Genomic DNA, 21,730 nt, shown 5'->3' on the forward strand with positions numbered 1-21,730 from the left:
ATTTCTTTACCTGGAATGCTAAATACCCCCAGCTTATCTATTTGATTCGTATTTATGTGGCTAGTATGTTCGTTGAATGTGAATTAACCCCAAAATGTGTTTGTGATAAGGGAGAAAGAACCATTCATCGTCAAGGTAACAGTGGAGGTCTTTATCATCAGGCTCAACAGAAAAAGGAATGCACCCACCCCTCTGACCTCACCTCCTCCTGCCTTCCCTTCCCTCCGTCTGCCAGCCCCTGGTTGGGAGAACGCCAGGCCTCTCTCCACATCGGGGCCTTTGCACGTGCTGTCCTCACGCTCAAAGCTCTCTCATAACACATGGTCTGCTCCCTTGATTCCTTCGCGTCTCTGCCTCGCTGTCAGGGGGGCCTCCGGGTGCACGCAGCCAAAAGAGCACCGTCCTCTCTGCCAGCACCCCCGTCCTCTGCCTGGCCAGCTGCGGGTGCATTTGCGGGCTGGCTGCCCCACCGGTGGGACAGGAATCCGCTTCAGCCCTGGGACTTTGCCGCTTTTGTTCACTGTCTATCCCCAGCTTCTGAGTGAATGCCTAATCCACGTCTCCCCAGGTCAGAGAGCCCCATGGAGGTAGGGAGCAGTCTGTAAAATTTTCACCTTAGAAGTATGAGCAGGATCAGCTTGGGTTCTGGGTACAGCCCCAGTTCAAATCCTGGCTCTGTTCCTTGTCAGCCCTGTGACTCCGAGCAACTTCCGTAGCCCAGCACGACCTCAACGTAACACGCTCTTTTCCTCTTTTATAGCGAGTGCTACAGTGAAACTCAGGTACAATGACTTTCTATATACAATGCCAAAAAAACAATATAAGGTGTTAGCTGTGCTATAAAAGTGCTTTATGATAACAGTTTGTATTTCAGTGTGTATTCATTAGGAGAAATACGTATTGCGGCTCCAGAAGATAACTCTGAGTGGTCAGGGGCTTGCACCTGTGTCAGCGCATGGCACAGCCCCAAAGGCAGGTGCAGAAGGACTCGTGTGTTGTTGGCATCTCGGGTGGCCCAGGTGGTGACTGGCTTTGGGGTGCGGTTTTCTGAAAAAGTGAGCAAGTTTTGACAGAGGTCTAAAGAAAACAAGGTTAATCTTCCCTCCATGTCCACCCGTGTATGCGTTCCTTAAACGTTCAGTACATATCCATAGCCTGAAGGAATACTTTGCATTTTTACGTGAAACAGATTGGGGGGAGGGTTCTAGGTTCATATAATCCTAAGCAGGTTTTTCAACTCCAGAAGTGTCTGGGGGAAATCGTGAGTGGCAAGGGGTGAGTCTTGGTGGGACTGTCCTGCCCATGGCAAGACGCCAGCTTCCAGGCCCCACTCACCAAATGCCAGCAGCTCCCCCCAACCCAGAGAGAGCAGGTTCCCCCCTCGCCACCCGGAGCTGACACCCAGTCTCCTGTCTGTAAAGCCAGGGGGACGACACGACCTGACAGGCGAGGCAACTGGACAGAAACGACGCATGGAAACCACTGGGGCGGGTCCTGGCAGGGACACGTCTCTGCTGGGAGGAACGAGAGTTTACCTTCCTGGAGGGCCTGCGGGGCGCTGCACGTGTGTCTGTAGGAGTGGTGATGACCCCAGCAAGTAGTTACCGGGACAACCCCGTTTTACGGGTGAGAAAGGCAAGCGTTCGTCAGCTTGAGTCCGTAGTTACGCAGGGTAGTCCTGGAGTGCCAGGGGAGCAGGGATTTGAACCTAAGCCCCTGTTAGAGGGGCTCTACCTCTTCCTAAACATTTGCTTTCGTCCCTGTCATCACCCCGTAACCCTGTGCATAGCGAATAACAGGCACTGAATAAATGTTTTCTTGAATAAAAAACTATTATTACACACGCGTTTCCTGAGGGCTTATCTACTGGGAAACATGTCTGAATTTCCACTAGGCTTTTTATGGTGAGTTAAGGATATTTGCCCAATGGTTTGTTGAAGTGGTCATTAAATAAATTTATTAAAAGAGTAATTAAATAAAAAGAGTGAAACGTTTTGAATAAAGTTATAAAAGATATTTTGAACTTGAGGGGAATGTTTGACCTGACCTTGACTGTTTGCATTTACAAAATGCAAGTTCATTCTCAGTGAGGTATCTAGCCCATCCCTACTCATGATTTATACATATATTCTAAGCAATAGAGCACTCATAATGCAGTTCTGCTTGCCGTCATAAAATGTGGAGTTAAAATAGGACCCTTGTCAAAACATTGTCCTGCGGAGGTTCCTGCTCCGAGAGTTAACTGAAAATGATTCTAAAATGTGAGCCAGAGGTTAAACATGAGTCTTAAAATTCATAAACTGCATAGTCTTTTAGAGAATTTTTAAAAAAATATTCATTGCACAATGACTTTGAAATTTACATTGTGTGGTTGCTCTCTTACTCCAGCCTGGCTGAGAACTTGTAGCCTGGAAAGGGTCAGATGACTCTCACCTAATACACAAACCGCAGTTGAGAAAACTGCAATGAGGTGAGGTAACTTTTAGGCTTTTAGCAATGTTTCCATAATCACAGTATTATTCTATTGCTGTCCTCATACAAAGAACATGTAGTAGAATTTTTCTTAAAGATTTTATTTATTTATTTTTAGAGAGGGAAGGGAGGGGGGGAGAGAGAGAGGGAAACAGAGAAACATCAATGTGCGGTTGCTGGGGATTATGGCCTGCAACCCAGGAATGTACCCTGGCTGGGAATCAAACCTGGGACACTTTGGTTCCCAGCCCGCGTTCAATCCACTGACCTACGCCAGCCAGGGCCCTGTAGTAGAATTTTGAGTAAGGGTGATTAGGGAGCTGGTCGTCGCTAAAGGAACAGAGGATCCTTCTGTGGACCTTTCTCGTGTTTGGGGGGGGGGGGGGCAGAGAAAGAAACACTGATTGTTACTGCTCCCTGAAAGTCTCAACCTCTTACCAGCTTCAACCACAAAAGGTGTTTCAACCATTAATGCTCTGATACAAACAGTATCCATAAAAAACTACCTAAGGTTTAAAATAATTGTGTGAGTGACAAAGTGCGTGGGTATCCGGTTCAAAATAAAGCCGAGTAAAGTAACTAGAGAGATAAAAGGGACATCTCTGTGGAATGGTAAAGAAAGACCTCTTGCAACAGAAGAATTTAAATGGAATCATAAAACGCAAACTAACAATCAGCCTCATTACCTAGTGAAGCAGAGTTACCCTGGTGTGTTCAGTAACACGGCAGGAAAGTCGCCGCTACGTTCATCGTCACTCGGGAAGCCCTCCCCAAAGTCCTAAAACAAGAACCGTTAGCATAAATATTGGAGAGGAAGAGGCAGATTTGTGTGTGCGTGCGTGCGTGTGTGTGTGTGTGTGTGTGTGTGTGATATGATTGTATAATGAGAAAAATTCAAGACACTTATTTTAAGTAATACAAATTTTGGTTGGATGCAAGGTAAATATGTAAAAATGAATGGTTTTATATATCAGCAATAAAGTCTGATGCTGTCATGGGGAAAATATCCTGTTTTTTTGCATCCCCAAGACTATAAATACCTAGGGGATAAATGTAACAACAAATGAGCCTGTAGAAAGAAAGCTATAAAAGTTTATTGAAAGACACAGAGCAAGACTGAGTCATGGGTGAGTCACACACAGTGTTGTCAGGACTAGTCAGTGTTAAACAATCACTGTTCCTCTGTCAAACTCAGATGTAAATGACTATAAATCACTGTACTGGACCATGCCGTGCTGTGCTATGCTGTACTATTCAGTACTATATTCTATTGTACAGTTACCATAACAACTATGGAGGAAGATGAGCTTCCCAGTTAAATTAGTAACCCTATTTGTCTAGATTCTAGAACAGATTCATGCAGATAGGCAAGAAAATAACTGTGATAATAACGGGTGACTTACCTAACTCTAGACGTCAGAACAAGATAATACTGCCCCAATGATAGCGACAGACACATGCAAACAACTTGTATCCAAAGAACACCTGTACCACCCTAAAGTAGACTATTTCATTATAGGCAGAAATTAATAGATGACATTTCAAATCAGTGGCAAATGGATGGACTGATGATTAAGTGATATTCAGACATTTGGCTATGAATTTTAAAACATAAATTTTAGACTCCTGTATCACAATATACTCAGAATAGAGAAAGATCAAATTGTTTAATGTGAAAAATTGGAACCTAAGCTTCAAGAAAAGAGCAGAAAATGTTTAGTATTACTGTATAAATAGATTTACATGGTACTTGTAAAGGTGTTTATGGAAGATAAAATAAAATAATTGAGTTGTAAAGCAAATCTATTTCTCATTTTTAAAAAATGTACTGGGTGCCTACCACTTGCAATGAGAACCTTTGAACCAAGTGCATCACATGATTGCTTTCATTTATCTGGGGAAATATGTTCATGGAGACTTTCACTTTCTATGCTTTTTTATTGAAATTTTTAAAGTTTGAGTGTGTTGCTTTTGTTTTAAACAAGGAAAAATTGACGTGAAAAGTGTGCAGTAAGTGGACGCGCAGGGAGAAGCAGCTGGGGCCCAGGGTGCAGACGAGTGAGGGACGTGTGGGTGGGTTCCGGGGCATGCGCGCCAGGACCTTAGACGTGGGGAGATGAACTTCATGGTCGCCCGGGGTCTTCTTGGAGGGGAATAAATGATCATCAGAAATGTTATGCTTTCAGTGACTGGTGGAGATAAATTGACAGTTTTTAAATAGTGGTTCCAGGAGGACTCTCCTGAGATGTCATATGAAGCGAGCCTTGAGCGCACTCAAGATACAATCCAGTGACATGGGACAGAGGGGGAGACAGGCCATTCAGCGGGGAGATACGGGAGGGGGATAGATGAGAGTTACGTTTTTCAACATCCTTACAAGTCAGGGTTTCTCACCCATGAGGACTTCCAGAACGATTATGTACAGTTGTTACCAGGCTCCACTAGAAGATGGTGTTTCTTTCCAACTCCCCCTCCCACACCCCCTTCAGATGGGTCATTCCCTGAAGAGAGCAAGTGAGGGGCGGGAGAGGCCCAGGTCTCCTTCAGTGGGACTCCCGTTGGAGTCCTGGGGCAGGACTCCGCCCCCAGGGCTGGACTCCATCGGCAGTCAGAGATGAGGCTGCTCTACAGCGTTTGGGCGTCTCCAGCCTGAGATCACACTGTTGAGGGAAAACGCAGGCCGTGGAGTTGTAAATACAGTCAGAACCATTTTAAATGCACAGAAACAGCAGTCTGTTTTGTTGACGTCTTACGTATGTCGAAGCATGAACACGTGACCCGGATCAGCACCAGGTTGATCGAGTTGCTCCCTAGGAAGACTTGGGAGGGAGCTGAGTGGGGGCGGTGCCTGGGGGAGGCCTGCTCCGTCTTAGTTATGCATGGGGAGGGGGGAGGGGGAGGGAGGGTCTGTAATTTAGGAGACAGGCCGAGGCTAGAGCTGTAGGTGGGCGGTGATCATTAGTATGTCATCAATCTTCACTTGATCTAGAGCTAAGTCTGGGTGTTAATAGCCATTTTGTGGGTCAGGAGTCACGTTTCAGTCACGTTCTAGCAGGAGTGATAATTTGCACACAGCTACCCACACTCTCCCACTTCCCTCGGGATGAACGGTGGAGGTGTGCACCAGAGCCGCTGGGGGTGAGCGGCTGACTGAGCCAGGGTGTGACTAGCCCTCTGCAGACGGAACTGGGAGAAATAAACGCGACCGTGACATTTGTCAGTGGTTCCCCCTGGTAGCCTCCTTTCCAGGGCCCAGGAGGATGGCTTCTTCATCCACCAAATACTCCTCAGTCCACGCTGAGATGTGCACTTACGTTCTAATGAATGAGTTTTGTTTCGTATGTTCAGGTGTTCGGCACACAAACATTTCAGTTTCAAACACCAGTGATCTGACTCCCAACCCCATGTTTAGCCTTTTTCTCTCCCTTTGTTTTATAAAGTTGCATGAGTGTTTTCGTTGACTGCGGATCCCTTTTACTTTTTAGGGCCAGGTCATACTGTAACGATATACATTCTAAAAATATCTAAAACAACTATGAAAATACACATGTATAGTTTTTGCCTCCGAAAACCATTTCCTTATGGATCACACACGCTGACAGAGGAGACGGAATTTAGAGTGACAGCAGACCTGGAAGGCGGGTGGACGAGACACCTCCGGGAGCCCTTCGTCCGCACGCATTCTCCGGTGCTGCATGCTGACTACAGGCTGCTTTCCGCTGCTTTGGTTTAACTCTGGATCTGGAGCTTGTGGGCACGGTCTCTCGGTGACCTCCCGCGGCGTAGCCTTGAGGCCTCTACCAAAGACTTAGGGCCACCTCTCAGCCTTCAAATTTTCAGCATCTTTACCAGCAGAATGTTGAGCAAATCTCTCATCTTTTCTAAATTAGAAATGTAACCTTGACTTCAGCCCCAGAGTTACTATTATGCAGAGAAGGAAAACACTGCCTCATGTTCAAGTAATGAAATGATAGAAATGAAAAAAAATGTTATAGTGTTTCTAAATAGGCAGTATTTTTAGGAATGAATCAGTTAGGATTATGTTCACTGACAAATAATAGCAACAGGGAAAAAGGTGACCCAAAGCAAGCAGGAGCTTATTTCTCTGTCACGTGAAAGAATTCAAGGGTAAGCAGCCTGGGCTGGAATGGCAACTCCTTGATCATCAGGGGCTCTATGCTGCCTCGTAGTCCAGCCTAGTTGCACAAGCCCCAGCCATCACATCTGAACCCCAGCCATAAGAGGTAAGGAAGAAATGCATATTCCCTTTTTAGGAGCCTTCCTCAAACTCACAAAACTTCTGTTTATCTTATTAATAACGCTGGTCACACAGCCACACCTAGCTACAGGAGAAGCAAGACACTTTCTGATTCTACTAGGTCACCTTCGAATAGAAAAGTGAGTTGCTGACGCACCATCAGCACGACATAGTTGTAGAGGTTCTTCCAGACCCTGGCTTGAGGTAATGCCAAGCGACCCATGTCACTGTCTCCACTCCCTTCTGACCACACCTGCCAGGTGGCCAGGCAGAGTTTAGGAGAGCCGAGTTAAGATACTATTTTTAAAATGTTACTGTCTTGCAGATGTGCTCCACATTAGGTCAATCAAAGAGATCAGGATGCAAGAGAGTCCTCAGAGCATGACATTCATGACGCTGAAGGTGAAATCATGTAGGCAGAGGTGCTGCCTTTGGGGGGACAGCTGTGACTGCCCTGCAGGCATCAGAAACTTGCAAGCCACACGGACACCATGAAACCTTGTTTTCATGCTTACCTTTTGCCAGTATAATAGACATAATAATACAATATTTATATATATTTAGCATTTTCCCTGCATAATATAAATAATCATACTTCTTCAACTGCTTTACCCACTGCAGCCGCAGCCACTCCTAGATTCAGGAAAGTCTGGGGGTGTGCCAAGAGGAGGGGAGAGGGACGGCGAATGGAGGGTTTGTTCTTTGTTCCGACAAGATGGCAGTTGCACCAGGCTTGGGTGTCAGCGCCTTCCAGGCTTAAGGACGGGGTAGAGGTGGGAGGTGGGAACGTGGGGATTACCCCTGTGTCCCTGTTACCTTTCCTCACAAAATACATTTAGCTACACTCCTCCAGGGCATCATGCCCCTGTCAGCTTGTGGAGAGCCAGTCAGGAGCACAGGTTATGGGTGAAAATTCGGCAGAGTGCCTGCGTTGCTTTCTTCTTCTCACCGGATTTCCCGATCAGATCTCACTAATGGCACATTTCTAATAACATGTTCATTTTATAAACAGAAAAAGGTTATTATGGAAATAAGCCAGCGAAAAGATGTATTCATCCCTCCTTTTCCACCCTGTTATCTTTAGTTTCAGTTTTTTAACAAATGCACCTGTGAATTGCTGGGATTGTCAGTGTGTCCTCATTTGTTCTGCTCTTTTGTTTTGTTTTGTTTTAAGATTTTATTTATTTTTAGAGAGAGAGGTGAAGGGAAAGAGAAAGAGGTGGAGAGAAACGTCAATGTGCGGTTGCCTCTCACACGCCCCCTACTGGGGATCTGGCCCAAAATCCAGACATGTGCCCTGACGGGGATCGAACCAGCGACCCTTTGGTTCACAGGCCGGTCCTCAGTCCACTGAGCTACGCCAGCCAGGGCTCGTTTGTTCTGCTAAATCAAAACCTTTTAGGATCCTATTCCAATCCTGGCTGGGTGGTTCAGCTGGTTGGGACATCGCCCCATGCCCCAAAAGGTGGCAGTTTGATCTCTGGTCAGGATGCATACCTTGGTTGTGGGTTCGGTTCCCAGTCAGGGTGTGGACCGGAAGCGACCTATTGATGTTTCTCTCTCCCTTCCTCTCTCCCTAAAATCAATAACAAGCAAATCCTCAGGACAAAGAAACATATCCCAATCCCAGTGGACAGGCCTGTCCTACACTCATGTCCATGCCAGAGTGAAGGGAACGGGGAAAGCAGGGCAGTCCCCGCCTCCATGCCCATAAGTGGAGCCACGGGATCAGGGAGAGCAGCTCGGTGGCTGAGACCCAAACGTGCTAAACACAGTGGCTGGTGACGGTGAGGTCAGGGGCGTTGTTCCTGTGAGCTGCGTGTGCTGATGCGCCAACGCTGAGCAGACGGGCCCGGCCTGAGTAACCACTGTGGTCTCCCATGGGAGCCCAAGACCCGACTGGAAGCCCAGCGGGCCCGCCGCTTCCCTGCCCGGAGAAGGAATCTGCCCCGGCTGGGTCCAGGCCAGTGCAGACTCTCTCGGGTGTCCCCGCTGAAACCCACAGTGTGAAACACGATTTATACCACAACTGCATGTGCACGTGTGTGTGTGTGTGAAAACTGAATCAGGAGTTTTACGGCAAAAATACTATTCTTTCTTATTATGTGCAAGATGGATGAATATTTCTATTCTACTTATTTTTTAATTGAAATTTTTTCCTTTTTGTTGACTTTATTGGGATGACACTGGTTAACAGAATCACCCAGGTTTCAGGTGCCCGATTCCAGAACATGCCGTGTGTGCGCTGTGCTGTGTGTGGACCGCCCCAGGTCGAGCCTCCTCCCGTCACCCCTCATCCCCCACCCCCTCCCGCACCACCCCAGCCTCTCAGCAGTCACCACACGGCTGTCCGTGTGGGTGAGGTTTTCCTTTTCTTTTTTGTTTTTTTTCTCCCCCCGCTCAGTCCCTCCACCCCACCCACCCCTCATCCAGGCCCCCGCCCGGACAGCTGTCAGCCCGCTCTCTGCCTATGAGTCTGTCTCTGTCGCTCGTCAGTTCATTTTGTTCATTCGATTCCACGTGTGGGTGGGGCGCTGGCTGCCCCCCAGTGCAGTAGTCACCCTGTGTCCATGGCTGCACTTGCTGCGGTTTCGGTTACCCGTGGCCGACCATGGCCTAATTACATTAAGTGCAAAATTCAAGAAGTAAATGCTTCATATGTTTTAAATTGCTCTCTCTTCTGAGGAGCCGATGGACTCTGTTGTCTTTCTCCATCCCGCCCAGAACCTGAATCGTCCCTTCGTCCAGTGTCTCCAAGCGGTGGACACTCCCTCCGATGAGTTACTTGGTCGCCTTGGGGATCAATCAGAAGGGTAGTCCTGGTACCGCAGCACCTGGGTTCACGTCACCCTCACTTCACGCGCTCATGAGCCCAAAGCACAGGAGCGGCGATGCTGCCGCTCAGCCGTGCCGAAGGGAAGCCATCACCTGCTTCCTTTCGGTGAAAAGGGTGAAAGTTCTCGGCTTCCTAAGGAAAGAACAAAATCATGCCGAGGTTGCTAAGATCTAGAGTGAGAGTGAATCTTCTGTCGGTAAAGTTGTGAAGAAGGAAAAAGAAATTCGTGCTGGTATTGCTGTCACACCTTGGACCACAAAGGCACAGCCACAGCGCACGACAGGTGCTTTGTTCAGCTGGGAAAGGCATAAAATTTGTGGGTGGAAAACGTGTTGGGGTAGGGGCTGCTGTCCGAGGTCTCAGGCCTCCCCTGGGGGTCTTGGAAAGACCCCCATGGATGAGAAAGGACTGCTCTGCACTGATTGATTTAGTGACACACTTACGGGTCTCCACCTTCAGGTCAAAAACCCCCACTTTGCCCACTTGTTTTTAGGAAATACTGTGTATTATAAATCTGCCTCCTTGCATGTTTAGAATGTTTCCCTTCTGTCTTTAAGTTCCTCTGTAATCAAAGTTGTCATACCACGAATGTCAGTGTATCTAATTTGTTTTCAACTCCGTAATCGTAGTTTTACTTGCTAAGTTTTTTACACTTCCCGGAAAAGCTGTGACAAATTTTTTGATGTTGTGTTTTTCCTGGGAACCTTTAAGATAAAATACCTTTACCTATGATATTTATACTTTTCTCTTGCTTAGGGTTTTTTTAAATTATATTTTATTGATTATGCTATTACAGTTGTCCCAAATTTTCCCCCTTGGCCCCCCTCCACCCAGCAGCCCTGACTCCCTTGGGCAATCCCCCCACCCACCATTGTTCATGTCCGTGGGTCACGCGTGTCAGTGCTTTGGCTGCTCCATTTCCTATACTGTACTTGACATCCATCCCCGTGGCTGTTCTGTGGTTACCTATTTGTACTTCCTGATCTCCTCACCTTTCCCCCCTCCCCCATCCTGCTCCCATCTGGCGCCCATCAAAAGGCTGTCCGTTCATAAACTGCTCAATAAAAAACGCTCTAGCTCATCCTTCCAATGTTTCAGGTTCAGGCATGTTCGTAGCGGAGCGTCTCAGAATTTTTTTCTGCTTCATGTTGTCCTCTGCGTGTCCGTTTCTCAGGGGCTGCAAGAGAGCAGCTCTCCCCCACGAGGCCCTGCCAGGTTCCAGGCCCCCCCTCCCCAGCACTGCGGGGCACCCCGTGCTTGCTGCAAACAGGAGGGTTAAAAACCCCGCCCCTGTCAGTCACAGTGCACAGATGCTGGTGATCCCCATGAAAAGGCAGGAACTGTGTAGATAATAGACTCGGGAATTCAGTTCGGTTGCATTTTTACGAGGGAGATAAAAACAACATGTATAACTTCATTTTCATGGAGACATTTTTTTTTTCCAAAAGGAAATTTCACTATGGCCAACATCGCTTTACGAAACAAGAGGATGATTCCTGATGGTTCCAAATACTGTGAGCCAGGGTCTGTCTCTAATTAACTCTCTGAAGGGAGGAAACTCTGGGTCCTGACACCAAAACACAGCTCGGTGGCATCGTTGGTGTTTTCTGAGTTTGTATTACTACCCCAGACATACGGCTCCAGGGGACCTGTGTCCTTTTCATGCGTTGCTTGTCTTTTCTTCCTCTTGCCCCCAAATAAATCTTCAATCACTTTCTCATGTATTCTGTCAGATTACCACGCTTTCCCTACTAGGTACAGACACTGTCATCAACAAAAAGGTAACAAAGAAGAAGGCCACGCGTTACTATTAATACTGGTTCAGTTTAGTTTGTTTTTTTTACTGGTTTATTCTTGCTTTAGTTCTCCCAGGACATGCCCACTTGCTTTGTATGCTCTGTGCAAATTTGACCCCAAGGCAGTTAATAAAATCAAAGAGGATCACAGATTAAAAAGACAAATCCGAAACTGCAGAAAGGGTTTCATTTTTGGTGAAATTTTACAGACTTAAGATGAGTTGGAGCCTTAAAATTAATATGTTCTACGTCAAGTTCCTTTTTCTTTTTCAACTGTAGTAATAAGGTTGAGCTTCCCTTGTAATTAATTTAACAATTCATCCTGGTTTAGTTACGTCTCCTTCTAGCAAATGAAAAAATAATAATGATAATTAAAATCTTCAAAGGCTGGCCCACCTTGAGCTCAAGGTCAGAATTTGTGTAGTTCTTTGACTTTGAACTCCGCTTTCCCCGAGTGTATCTGCAGGCTGCTGCAGCTGAAGGGACGTGTTTACCCAGGGCAGAAAAGGATGGTTTGAAGAATCCATTCCCTTTAGCATCGCTCTGGAATTACAGCACACAGGGCTTCCGCATGAAACCCAGGCCAGTGGATACCTTACTTCTTCCTGCACAAAAGGTTGTGTTTTGATTTCTGCTTTGTCGTGAGAAATTTCAAGTGCTGACGGCATGAAAACGACAGTTGTACTCCTCCCTCTGTTTACAAGAAATCCTGTGGAGGATTAAGTTAGCAAACTCTGCCCGGAGCAGATGTATTTCTTATCTCAACTCATTTTAAGCCGAGCTGATTGTGAGGACTAGCTCTTCTGTAAGACCCCTAACAGTCCATAAATTCAGGTTCGTGTCCAAAAGTAATGGGAAACTCAATGTGTTTTATATTTGCCGTATATGTTTGTTGTGTGCATCACGGAAAGAAAAATGATTGCCCTTATGAAGTGGCTATGAAATCTGAAAGTTCTAATCTTCTGAGTACACATGGAATGAAGGGCCCCTTAGTGGCACAGCAAGCTGGAAATTCAATTTGCAATTCTGGTGACAATATTCAGGCATGTCAAGGGGCCAGAAACCCAAGGAAAAATTATCTCGGTGCTTCATTTTAACTCTCAGAGTCCCGAGAGCATTTTCCCCAGTGTGAAAGCAAAAATGAGAATTCCAGACCTAAAGTATCTGTTCCCTTTTCTCCCACTGTGCGCATGCTCGGGGCGGTCACAGGACTGTGCAGTTGAGGAAAGAAAGCCCACGCTAGAGAGTTGGTTGGCATGGCTCACCTCCCCAACCAGTGACGGGAGGGCGGGTGCCGGGCTGCAGGAGGCCGCGAAGTCCAGTGCTGGGGTCGGACTCACCTGGCTGGAAGGCGGGGAAATGCCTCCCGGCTCTGGGGAGCCCGGGCTGCAGAGCCGTGTCCCCTGCCTTGGGCCTGTTCCTGCTGGTGCTGGGGGCCAAGCCCGCGTGCAGCCGGCCTTCGGAGCTTCCTGTCTCGGAGATCTGTCTGTGTTCCCCAGTCCAGCCCCCGCTGCTGCCCATGGAGCCAGCCGTGCTCTTGGCACGTGGCCCAAGAACTAAGAGAGGATCGGCATGCGTCAGCCCTAAGTGAATTGCTCCAAGAGAGAAAACACATTTCTGGATTCTGAAAAAAAAAAAAAAAAAAAGAATGGCCTATCATAATGGCAAAGACCAGATTACCTACTTTGTGTGATTGCGCCAGGGCCACTGTGCAGTTGGAAACCAAGTCTGGCCACAGAATTGTGCCCCATTGAGAACCACTGACCGACAGTTTCTGACTCACAGAAGTGGGTGTGGTACCTGTACCCAAACATGAGACCATTCAGAAGCAAATGTGAAGCAGAACTGAATTCAAGTTTACCGGCTTGGTAATGGTAAATCAGTACAAAGTTTAAACTACCAAGGGCAATTCAAACAAGGAAAAGTGAACAAGGAAAGGTCAGAGAGCTGTTCCTTTTCCATTGGGTAATGAATTCATTTTTCTCATCTTTGTCATGTTAAAAATGTACCGTTTCCTCACTAAATGAAGACAGGAGTGATAGGTGATTGTTTCCATGCCAAGCAAGAAAATAAAAGTTTGGCAAATTGATGAATGAGAAGAAATGAAGTTTTCCCCTAAATCCTAGGATGCATGTGTGTAGTCGGAAGTGCTTCTGAGTGGCATGCCCAAGGGGCGGGACGTGTGGAACACAGGAAGTGGCTGTGTGGGACCTGGACACCACAGTGGGCACCTGCCCCAGGAACGCACCTTCCCTGGCACCGAGGGTCACGGAGGAGGTCAGGAGGTGGTTCTAGAAGTGCACACACCTGTAACCTACAGGGCCTGCCCAGGTGAGGTGATGATGTTGACGGTTTTCTCAAAAAGCATGAGCAGAGCGAAGTGTAAAAATCATCTCTCGCCCTGGCTGGCGTAGCTCAGTGGATTGAGCGCGGGCTGCGAACCAAAGTGTCGCAGGTTCGATTCCCAGTCAGGGTACATGCCTGGGTTGCAGGCCGCGGCCCCCAGCAACCGCACATTGATGTTTCTCTCCCTCTCTCTCTCTCTTTCTCTCTCTCTAACTCCCTCCCTTCCCTCTCTAAAAATGAATAAATAAAAATCTTTTAAAAAATCATCTCTCTGTGTCACTGAAGAGTTGCATGGATATCCCCCGTGCCTCCCAGTGGTGCGTAGTTATTGTTTGTTGTTGTTTCTGCTCCGTTTGTACAATATGACTCAGGGTGTCCTAGCAGATGAGCATGGAAAGCCAGCCACCTGGTTGTCGGGGGTTGGTTTTGCAACCATGCCTGCACCCAGAGCTCTGTGTCCCATGGCGTTCCTACCAGCGTTTGTTCACCGAGGTGGTGCTTCCCAACCCAGGCCCGCTGACACTTCCTTTCTGAGCAGAGTGTGACTCTTAAAGTTTGAACCAAGCCATGCTACACAGTTACTCTCGAATAGCTTCTGTGCTTACACAGTAACTCAGTCGGTGTTTCCTGTTTTCATTCATGCTGTAAGTGGACTAGCTGTACCCCCCACCCCCTCATAAAAGAGATTGCCAAGACAAATAATTGTGGCATGTGCAAACATTTTCCTGCAAGCCTTTTTAAATAAGCGGCTTTCAGAAGTCGACATTCCATGCTTTTCAGGAATGCTCAGTCATAGTGAGTGTACTTGCTTCATGAGTCAAGAGCAAGTTCACGTTAAAATCGATGCTAAATAATTCTTTAGCCTGTGTCCCTTTGAAAATGCATTGAGAGCAGCGAATATCATGAGGGAACGCACGCTTATTTCACATCGCTAGGAAATCGTGCAGCTTTTTCACGTTGACCGTCCCTAGGAAGTGTGTAGGAAATGGAACCTGCCAATGAGAGTGGCTTGTCCCCTTCCCACAGCAGGACCCCCTGAGGTGCTGAGACACAGACACACAGCACGACACAGTGTCCATTCCCAAGTTTGTACTTGCTGATGACACCTTCTAGTGTGCCTTACCTTTGTAATTACGGGTTGTGTATCAGCTTGTCTTTCCCATGCTCTCTGTTTTCCTGAGCAGCGTGGTTATTTGAGAGCAAACAGCATGATAATTTCATAATCGCAGAAATGTTTTTGAAAGACAGGAATTTGGCGCTTCTGTTCTCTTCACATCACATGCCTCCACATTTCCTTTGCATTTGGAAGTCACGGTCCCCGGGCCTTTACGACTGCATCCTGTTTTCTTCCCTACCTGAAGTTCTCCTTGCCACTACTGGTTTTTTTCTCCCAATCAGTCTCTTAAAATATGAATGGAAGTTTAGCTAACCAGTCGAGACATATGAGAAGGCCTGTTTTTATCAGATATAACATATATACCTTTTATTAAAACTGGTTTGTATTTTAAGAGGAAAAGAGAAGTCTGGTAGGGAGGTATAAGAATACTTAATTCTGCTTGATTCTGCTTTTTGTGTCCGTCTACCTCTCTCCACTGAGTGACAGCCTTTACTTTGGATCCTTACTGGCTCCAAGTCCCACTCTGATAGTTTCTTCATGCCTTTGTTAATTAATGTATTTGTATGTGTCAGGTACAGTGTCAGGTTCTGGAGAGACACAGATGAAGAAGTTATGGTCCCTTCCCCCAAGTGAGAGACAGACCTATGTCTAATTAGGACGCCTGCAGAAACAGACGTGGGCCCGTGAGGGAGCCACCCTGGCGGCTGGCAGGAGCAGGAGGGACCGCTGACTCTGCCTGGGAGGATGGGGCAGGTTTCAGGAAGTGGAACCTCTGAGCTGAAGCTTGGACAACGAGTTGAAGAAGGGACAGGAAAATGCCTGGACAGAGCAGGAATTCAACACATGCTTAAGAATTGGGTATGACTCCTAGCAAGTGGCAGATCTGTTCTTTTGGTAATAACGATGCCCACCGTTTCTGTGAGCATTAGCCACTTAATCCCCCTGACAAGTCGGGTGAGGACAGTGGGACTCTAGTAGGTTACATAGCTTGCTAGGATTGCGTACTGGGAGGGACTCTGGGTCCTGTCTGTCTGTCTGTCTGTGGTCTGCCTTTGATGCTGACCAGCAGGACAGTCACCAGCGATCCAGTGCTGATGACCTTGCTGTCTCTCTCTTCCCCTAACGGGAGCCCGAGCGCTCTCATGGCTTTTGACGGAGTCAGCTGACTGCTCCTCTCCTGGGGTCCCGTCCCACCACCATGCTCAAGTCAACACTGGGCTTCCCAGGGGCACCGCTGACAGGGGGATCGTTACTGCCAACGAGCTCTGCCCTTGACCACCACTGAGAACGTCACTGGGGTTGTCCGAGATACGGCGTATCAAGGAGCCCCTTCTACTTTTTAAATTGTTCTGCTGCGTTGATTGTTCAAAGAAAATATCATAAGGGAAGAAATGACTTGCAGCTATAATCATTCCAAACTGAATATTTTTAAAGGAATATTTTTCAGTATGTCAAAAGCATATTAACAGTCATAAAATTTCTTTACATACTCTGGCCCTGTATTCACCCTCGGGAATTTATTCCAAGAATATAAATTCAAGGAGGTTAAAGCTCATATGCACGGATACTCTGCAGCATTATTTATATTGGAAACAACCCAAATGTCCAATAACAGGGGGAACAATTTGTAATCTTGGTACATAAATGTAACAAAATTATAAGCTGCCACTTAGAGCCATAAGTTTTGAAAGTTTTTAATGCAACAAGAAAACTGGGATCATTTTAAAGGGGAACTACAGAATTGTACCTACTTCATAAAAATTATATGAACATGTGAGATACTAAAAGGAAACCATAACTCAAAGGTGGATGTGTGCAGAGCTTGAAATTGTGTGACATTTTATCATTCTGATTTCCTTAATACTTATTACAGTGTGTGTATTGCGTGAGGGCTGGAAACCGATATCTTCATTCTTCCACATTTTAAATGTTTTCATTTTATCTTAGTAAATATTTTACTCCCAATTCATATCTCTGTTGTAAATTATGGCCTTGTTTGTCCTGTCAGTATACAGAGTGTATTTCATAAATATTTACCATGGTTGCTGTGACGTTAATAGTATTCCTTTCCTAGAGCAGTGTGCTTCTCGAATTTCGATAGGCCTTCATCTCACCTGGGGATCTGTTAAAATGCTCATCTGTTCTTGTGGGCCTGGGGCAGGGCCTGGGATTCGGCATTCCCAGTAGCCCCCAGGCGCTGCTGGTTCTCGGGGTTTCCTTTGTGTGTGAGGTCCGACTGCTACCCCAGGGGCTGGGGAGGGGATAGCTAACGATTAAGTGTTGTCAGGAAGGAAAAATTTCTCCTTCACCCTTCTAAGTTCTTCTGGCTGATTTATGTATTAGGTTGATTTATGTATTATGCATTAAGTTGAGATAGATTAACAGGAGAAAGTCAAGTATAATTTCGTATGGACAGGTGCACCGCAAGAATATGGGGCTCGCAGGCAATCAGGTAACTGGGGCTTATGTGCCCTTCTGCATGAAAGAGAATGGGTAGAAGTGTGGGACTTCGAAGGGGAGGAATTCACGTGGAAACACAAGCGTTTGCTGGACCATGCAAGGGGACTTGGGTCTCCAGGCCCTGTGGCGCCCCCACCCACCACCGTGCCTAGTCCGTAATCTTTGTAGATTTCTCTAGTGAGGATGCTCTTCCTGGACAAGGCCCTTTATCTCAGTTCTTCTCAGTAGTTAAGAGGGAGGTAAAAAGCTCTTCCTGGACCCTCTGGGACTCAGTCGTCTTCAGCTCAAAATAATCCTCGTGCCAAGGGGGCACGTGCTGGGGAGACTCATTCCAAAGCCCTATAGTGTCTGCTGTGGTTATGGGGTGAAGATGCTATGTTATAGCAAGCCTGATGATCAGCCTCCTGTGGTCACTCAACTAACTTAACTTTTGTCAGTCAACAGAAGTGACCAGGGGTGCCAAACTATGATTGCTTTTGTGTACGATATAAAGGGTGAGAGGCGACCTTCTGTGGTACTTATGCTAGCAGTGTTCTTTGATACATTTTGGAACCTAATTTAAAACTTGAAAATCCCATCTGTATTGAGAAAAGCTTTGCTCAGAGTTACTATACTGAGAAGGAAAAACTAGGCCTTGGCAAAGCATCCCAGAGGCACAGCAGTGTGGATCAGAGCACCGTCTTTTTAGGGAATATGAAGAAGTAGAACATTTTCTAAACCCTTTGCCTAGGAATGAGATATGGTGCCGTGCGGTAACCTGGAGGTGGCGGGGGATTTCAGCCGTTGTTTGAATGTGAACCGTACCCATGGGGCCACAGTGTAATATTATTCTTTTTGGAAGAGAGTAACACGTTTCCAACTTGGTCCCCCACAGTGACGGAAGCTGGCTTTGGCGCCGACATCGGCATGGAGAAGTTCTTCAACATCAAGTGCCGGGCGTCCGGCCTGGTGCCCAACGTCGTCGTGCTGGTGGCCACCGTGCGCGCCCTGAAGATGCACGGGGGTGGGCCCAGTGTAAGTCCTGCGCTCCCTGCTCGGGGAAACCCATTCTCAGTTAGGATAAAGCAGAATGTAGCAATGGAGACATTCACACCTGCTTAATGATTCCAGTTTCCTAAAAGGTCTCCTTTTTCACAAACCACCATGAAAGGGCACTCGGAGCTTAGAAAGTTCTAGGACAGAGTTACACACCCGCAACGTTACTGCTAAGCGATGCTTTGGAAAGGAGCATCACGTAACCACTCCTTAGTCCTGAGACGCCTCCAGGAAGCTCGTGTCACCGTCTCAGAGCCCCACGGTGACTGACGGGAGGGCACAGGCTCTGGGTCCTGAGTGCAGCACACGCGGGTCGGACCGGTCCCTCTCACGGGCGAGGTCATTCAGTGCTTATGCAGTTTCTTTGGTTTGCCAGTTACGTCTAGAGCTACGTTCCTTCTGTTTCTGTTTGTTATGATTTCACCTTATAACTCTCTTATAACACTGGGTAATTTCCAAGACCTTTGCTTGAAAAACAGAAATTTTGTTTTAACATCTTGGAAGACTTTGATGTTAACCTGTCTTATTATATGCAGAATTCACACACATCTGAAAGGGCTTTTTTTTTTTTTCATTTCCTCGGGAAAGGTGTAGTGTTTTTCTTTTTTAAAATTTTTAGGTACCCCTGAATTCAAAGGGAGAATATGAAATGTTACATGGTTAATCATTTTTGCAATAAAATGATTTAGAGTGGCTTTATCATTTACACTGCCAATCTGTTACATAAACTGCCAAATCTGACTTCTCAGGTATATTGTGTACACAAAAGTCATATAATCCATGATTATTTCACAACAAGACAAAAATGCTGTGCATCGTTTACTCACCCTAGCAATTCTGTGTCCCAGGAGAAGCAGACATTGTTTTCGACCATTTTACAGATGAGAAAGTTGAGGTTGGATGGGTTTGGGGAATGTGGGCACCTGGCCCGCAGAGAGCCAGATGGGAAGCCTGGGACTTGGGTCCGAGCCTCCTGCTCTGCCCACCACGCAGAGCTGCATACTTACATTTTCCGAACCCCAAGTCCACTCTTACCCACCCCGTTGCAGCCTAACACTTCATCGCTATTTCATACATTATCACTAGGTGGTGGCGGGTGAATCCTAGAGAATTCTGATTTTGCGTAAAACACCACTTGTAGCTACAATCACCCCCTGACTCTAGACTTTGAGTCTACACACCAACTTCCATTTTCATAAACCTTTTTCTGCTGATAGAAGACGTCCTTGAAATTTCCCTCCATATTTTGTATCCCGAAAATGATAAAATCAAAGGGCCTTCCTACGGGAAAGGGTGTGGAAGTGGTCTAGTCCGCCTCGGTCTCCATAAAGATAAAGTCAGTGAGGTGCGGGGCGGGGGGTGGGGTTCAGTGCCCTCCATAGGACCACATGTCTCTTGAGGGGACTGATCAGATGTAAAAACCAAGGTCTCTTGGCTTCCAGTCCAAGGCCTTTCCACACACTCTAGCCTCTTTCCTGTAAAAATTCTCTACGTGATTTATAACCCTGTTTCGGTTCATCGTGATGTATGTGCTCATTGTGCACAGCGGTTGCATTTTCTCCTCGCCCTAATCTTCCACTCCACTTAAAGTCCTGGTTTCACGCCAGCGATGATCGGAACAGGCCCCAGTCGCAGACAGAGGTGGAGGGTAATGGAAGGGGAGGATCGGGAAGCCGGGCGAAGCCTAAGCATCGCTCCCCTGGGCTTCAGCAGCACCTTCTGGGTCACGGTTTTATGAATGTCCATCTGCATGTCCCCCTGCGCCACTTCGAATTCCTTGAGATGAAGGACTATGTCTTATTAATTTCTGTATCCCTGGTGCCCGCCATAGCCTGTGTCCAGGAAATGTTTTCAATAATTGAGTAATAAGAGAGCTTTGATCTTCTTAATCCTATATTCTCCATTATCCCTCTCAGAGTCATTTCTTCTTACTTGAAGCAGCCCCGTGGTAATGCCTTTGATCCATTATAATTTCCACTTCCTTTTGATATCATTACACAAATAACCGTGCCTGTCTCTTATGTTTATTCAGCTTGGTTGTTTTCCATAATTGTGCAGTGGAAAATCCTCTGACCCTTGAACTTGACCATTTTAGCCCCAGTCATTCCACATTCATATCCTGTCTTCCAAAGTGCTGAGCCTTCTTGGTGCCGTGTAAGGAAGCTGACATTCTGTGATGGCTTTGATTTATGATTCGTTCCCTAAGCCCACTGCATGAAGGAGGACACTTCAGAACCAGTAGGATGTGTATCTCCATACAGAGAGATTTATTGTAAGGAATTGGCTCAAGCAGTTCTGAGGGCTGGCAAGTCCAAACTCTGTAGAGTGGGCCAACAGGCCGGAGACGCGGGAAAGCTGATATTCCAGCCCCAGGCCCTGGCAGAAGGCCTTCTGCTGGAGAACTCTCTCTTGCTCAGTCTCTGTGCTCTAGTCGGACATTTCAGCTGATTGGATGTGGCCCACCACTGTGCAGGGACAGTCTGCTTTCCTTAGCGTGCGCCGATTTAAATGTTATTCTCACTCCAAAAACGCACTCCGAGAAACACCCAAAATAACATTGGGCAAAATGTCTGGGCACCTCGTGCTCCAAGTTGATGCGTGAAATTAACCAGCACACCCACTACTACTAATTTTTGGTGTATGGTGCAGTGAGTAGATCTAATTTCATTTTTTCTGTGTTAATAACCCGTTGGCCTGGCCCTATTTCCTGAAATAGCGCCCCCTTTCTGATCTGCAAGCCTACTTTGTCGCAGAGCAATTCTCCATACGTGCGTAGGTCTTTCTCTGGGACCCCCTTCGCTTGCTCTGGTCTGGTTACGTATAGTTGCATCTAGTTACGTCTGGGCTGCACTAGCAGCCTGCAGGCCGAGCCCCCAGGGCAGTCCCTGTCTCCATGCATGCCTGGCCTATCACAGCCCTTTCCCTTCCCTACATACTGTAGAATTAGCTCAGAAAGTTCCTTGAAGAATCCATTAGGATTTTTATTGAAATGGCATCAAATCAACAGATCAATTTGGGGACATTAGACCACTTTCTGTCTAACAACATGGGATATCCCTTCAATGATTTACACCTTTTTAAATATATCTTAATAAAGATTTGCAGTTCATTGCGCAAAGGACTTTTATAGATTTGCTCTTGTGCACTTGGTGTTCTTAAACAGTGTAGCAGGTTACTTCTGAATCCTTTTTTTTTTGACTTCTGGATTCTTATATATTGCCTTTATATACAATAACCTCTCTGAATTCCTTTTTTTAAATTGATGTATGAGTGACATCTAACATTATACTAGTTTCAGGTGTACAACATAATGATTTGATATTTGTATACATTGCAAAAGGACCACCACAGTGGTCTAGTGAACATTTGTCACCATACGCAATTACAAACATCTTGTTCTTTTTTCTCTT

At 46.6% G+C, this 21,730-nt stretch overlaps 1 protein-coding gene across 2 annotated transcripts in view; it reads left to right on the top strand.

Moving 5' to 3' along the window:
* MTHFD1L (methylenetetrahydrofolate dehydrogenase (NADP+ dependent) 1 like) overlaps positions 1–21,730 on the top strand; it is a 167,131-nt gene that overhangs the window by 79,935 nt on the left and 65,466 nt on the right. For both annotated transcript variants that reach the window (XM_036024892.1, XM_028510604.2), the window contains exon 21: positions 18,160–18,299. In XM_036024892.1, coding sequence (XP_035880785.1) covers positions 18,160–18,299 — 140 coding nt within the window. The remainder of the gene's footprint in view (positions 1–18,159; positions 18,300–21,730) is intronic.

The sequence above is a fragment of the Phyllostomus discolor genome, chromosome 4 (genome assembly GCF_004126475.2).
Source record: "Phyllostomus discolor isolate MPI-MPIP mPhyDis1 chromosome 4, mPhyDis1.pri.v3, whole genome shotgun sequence".
NCBI lineage: Eukaryota > Metazoa > Chordata > Mammalia > Chiroptera > Phyllostomidae > Phyllostomus > Phyllostomus discolor.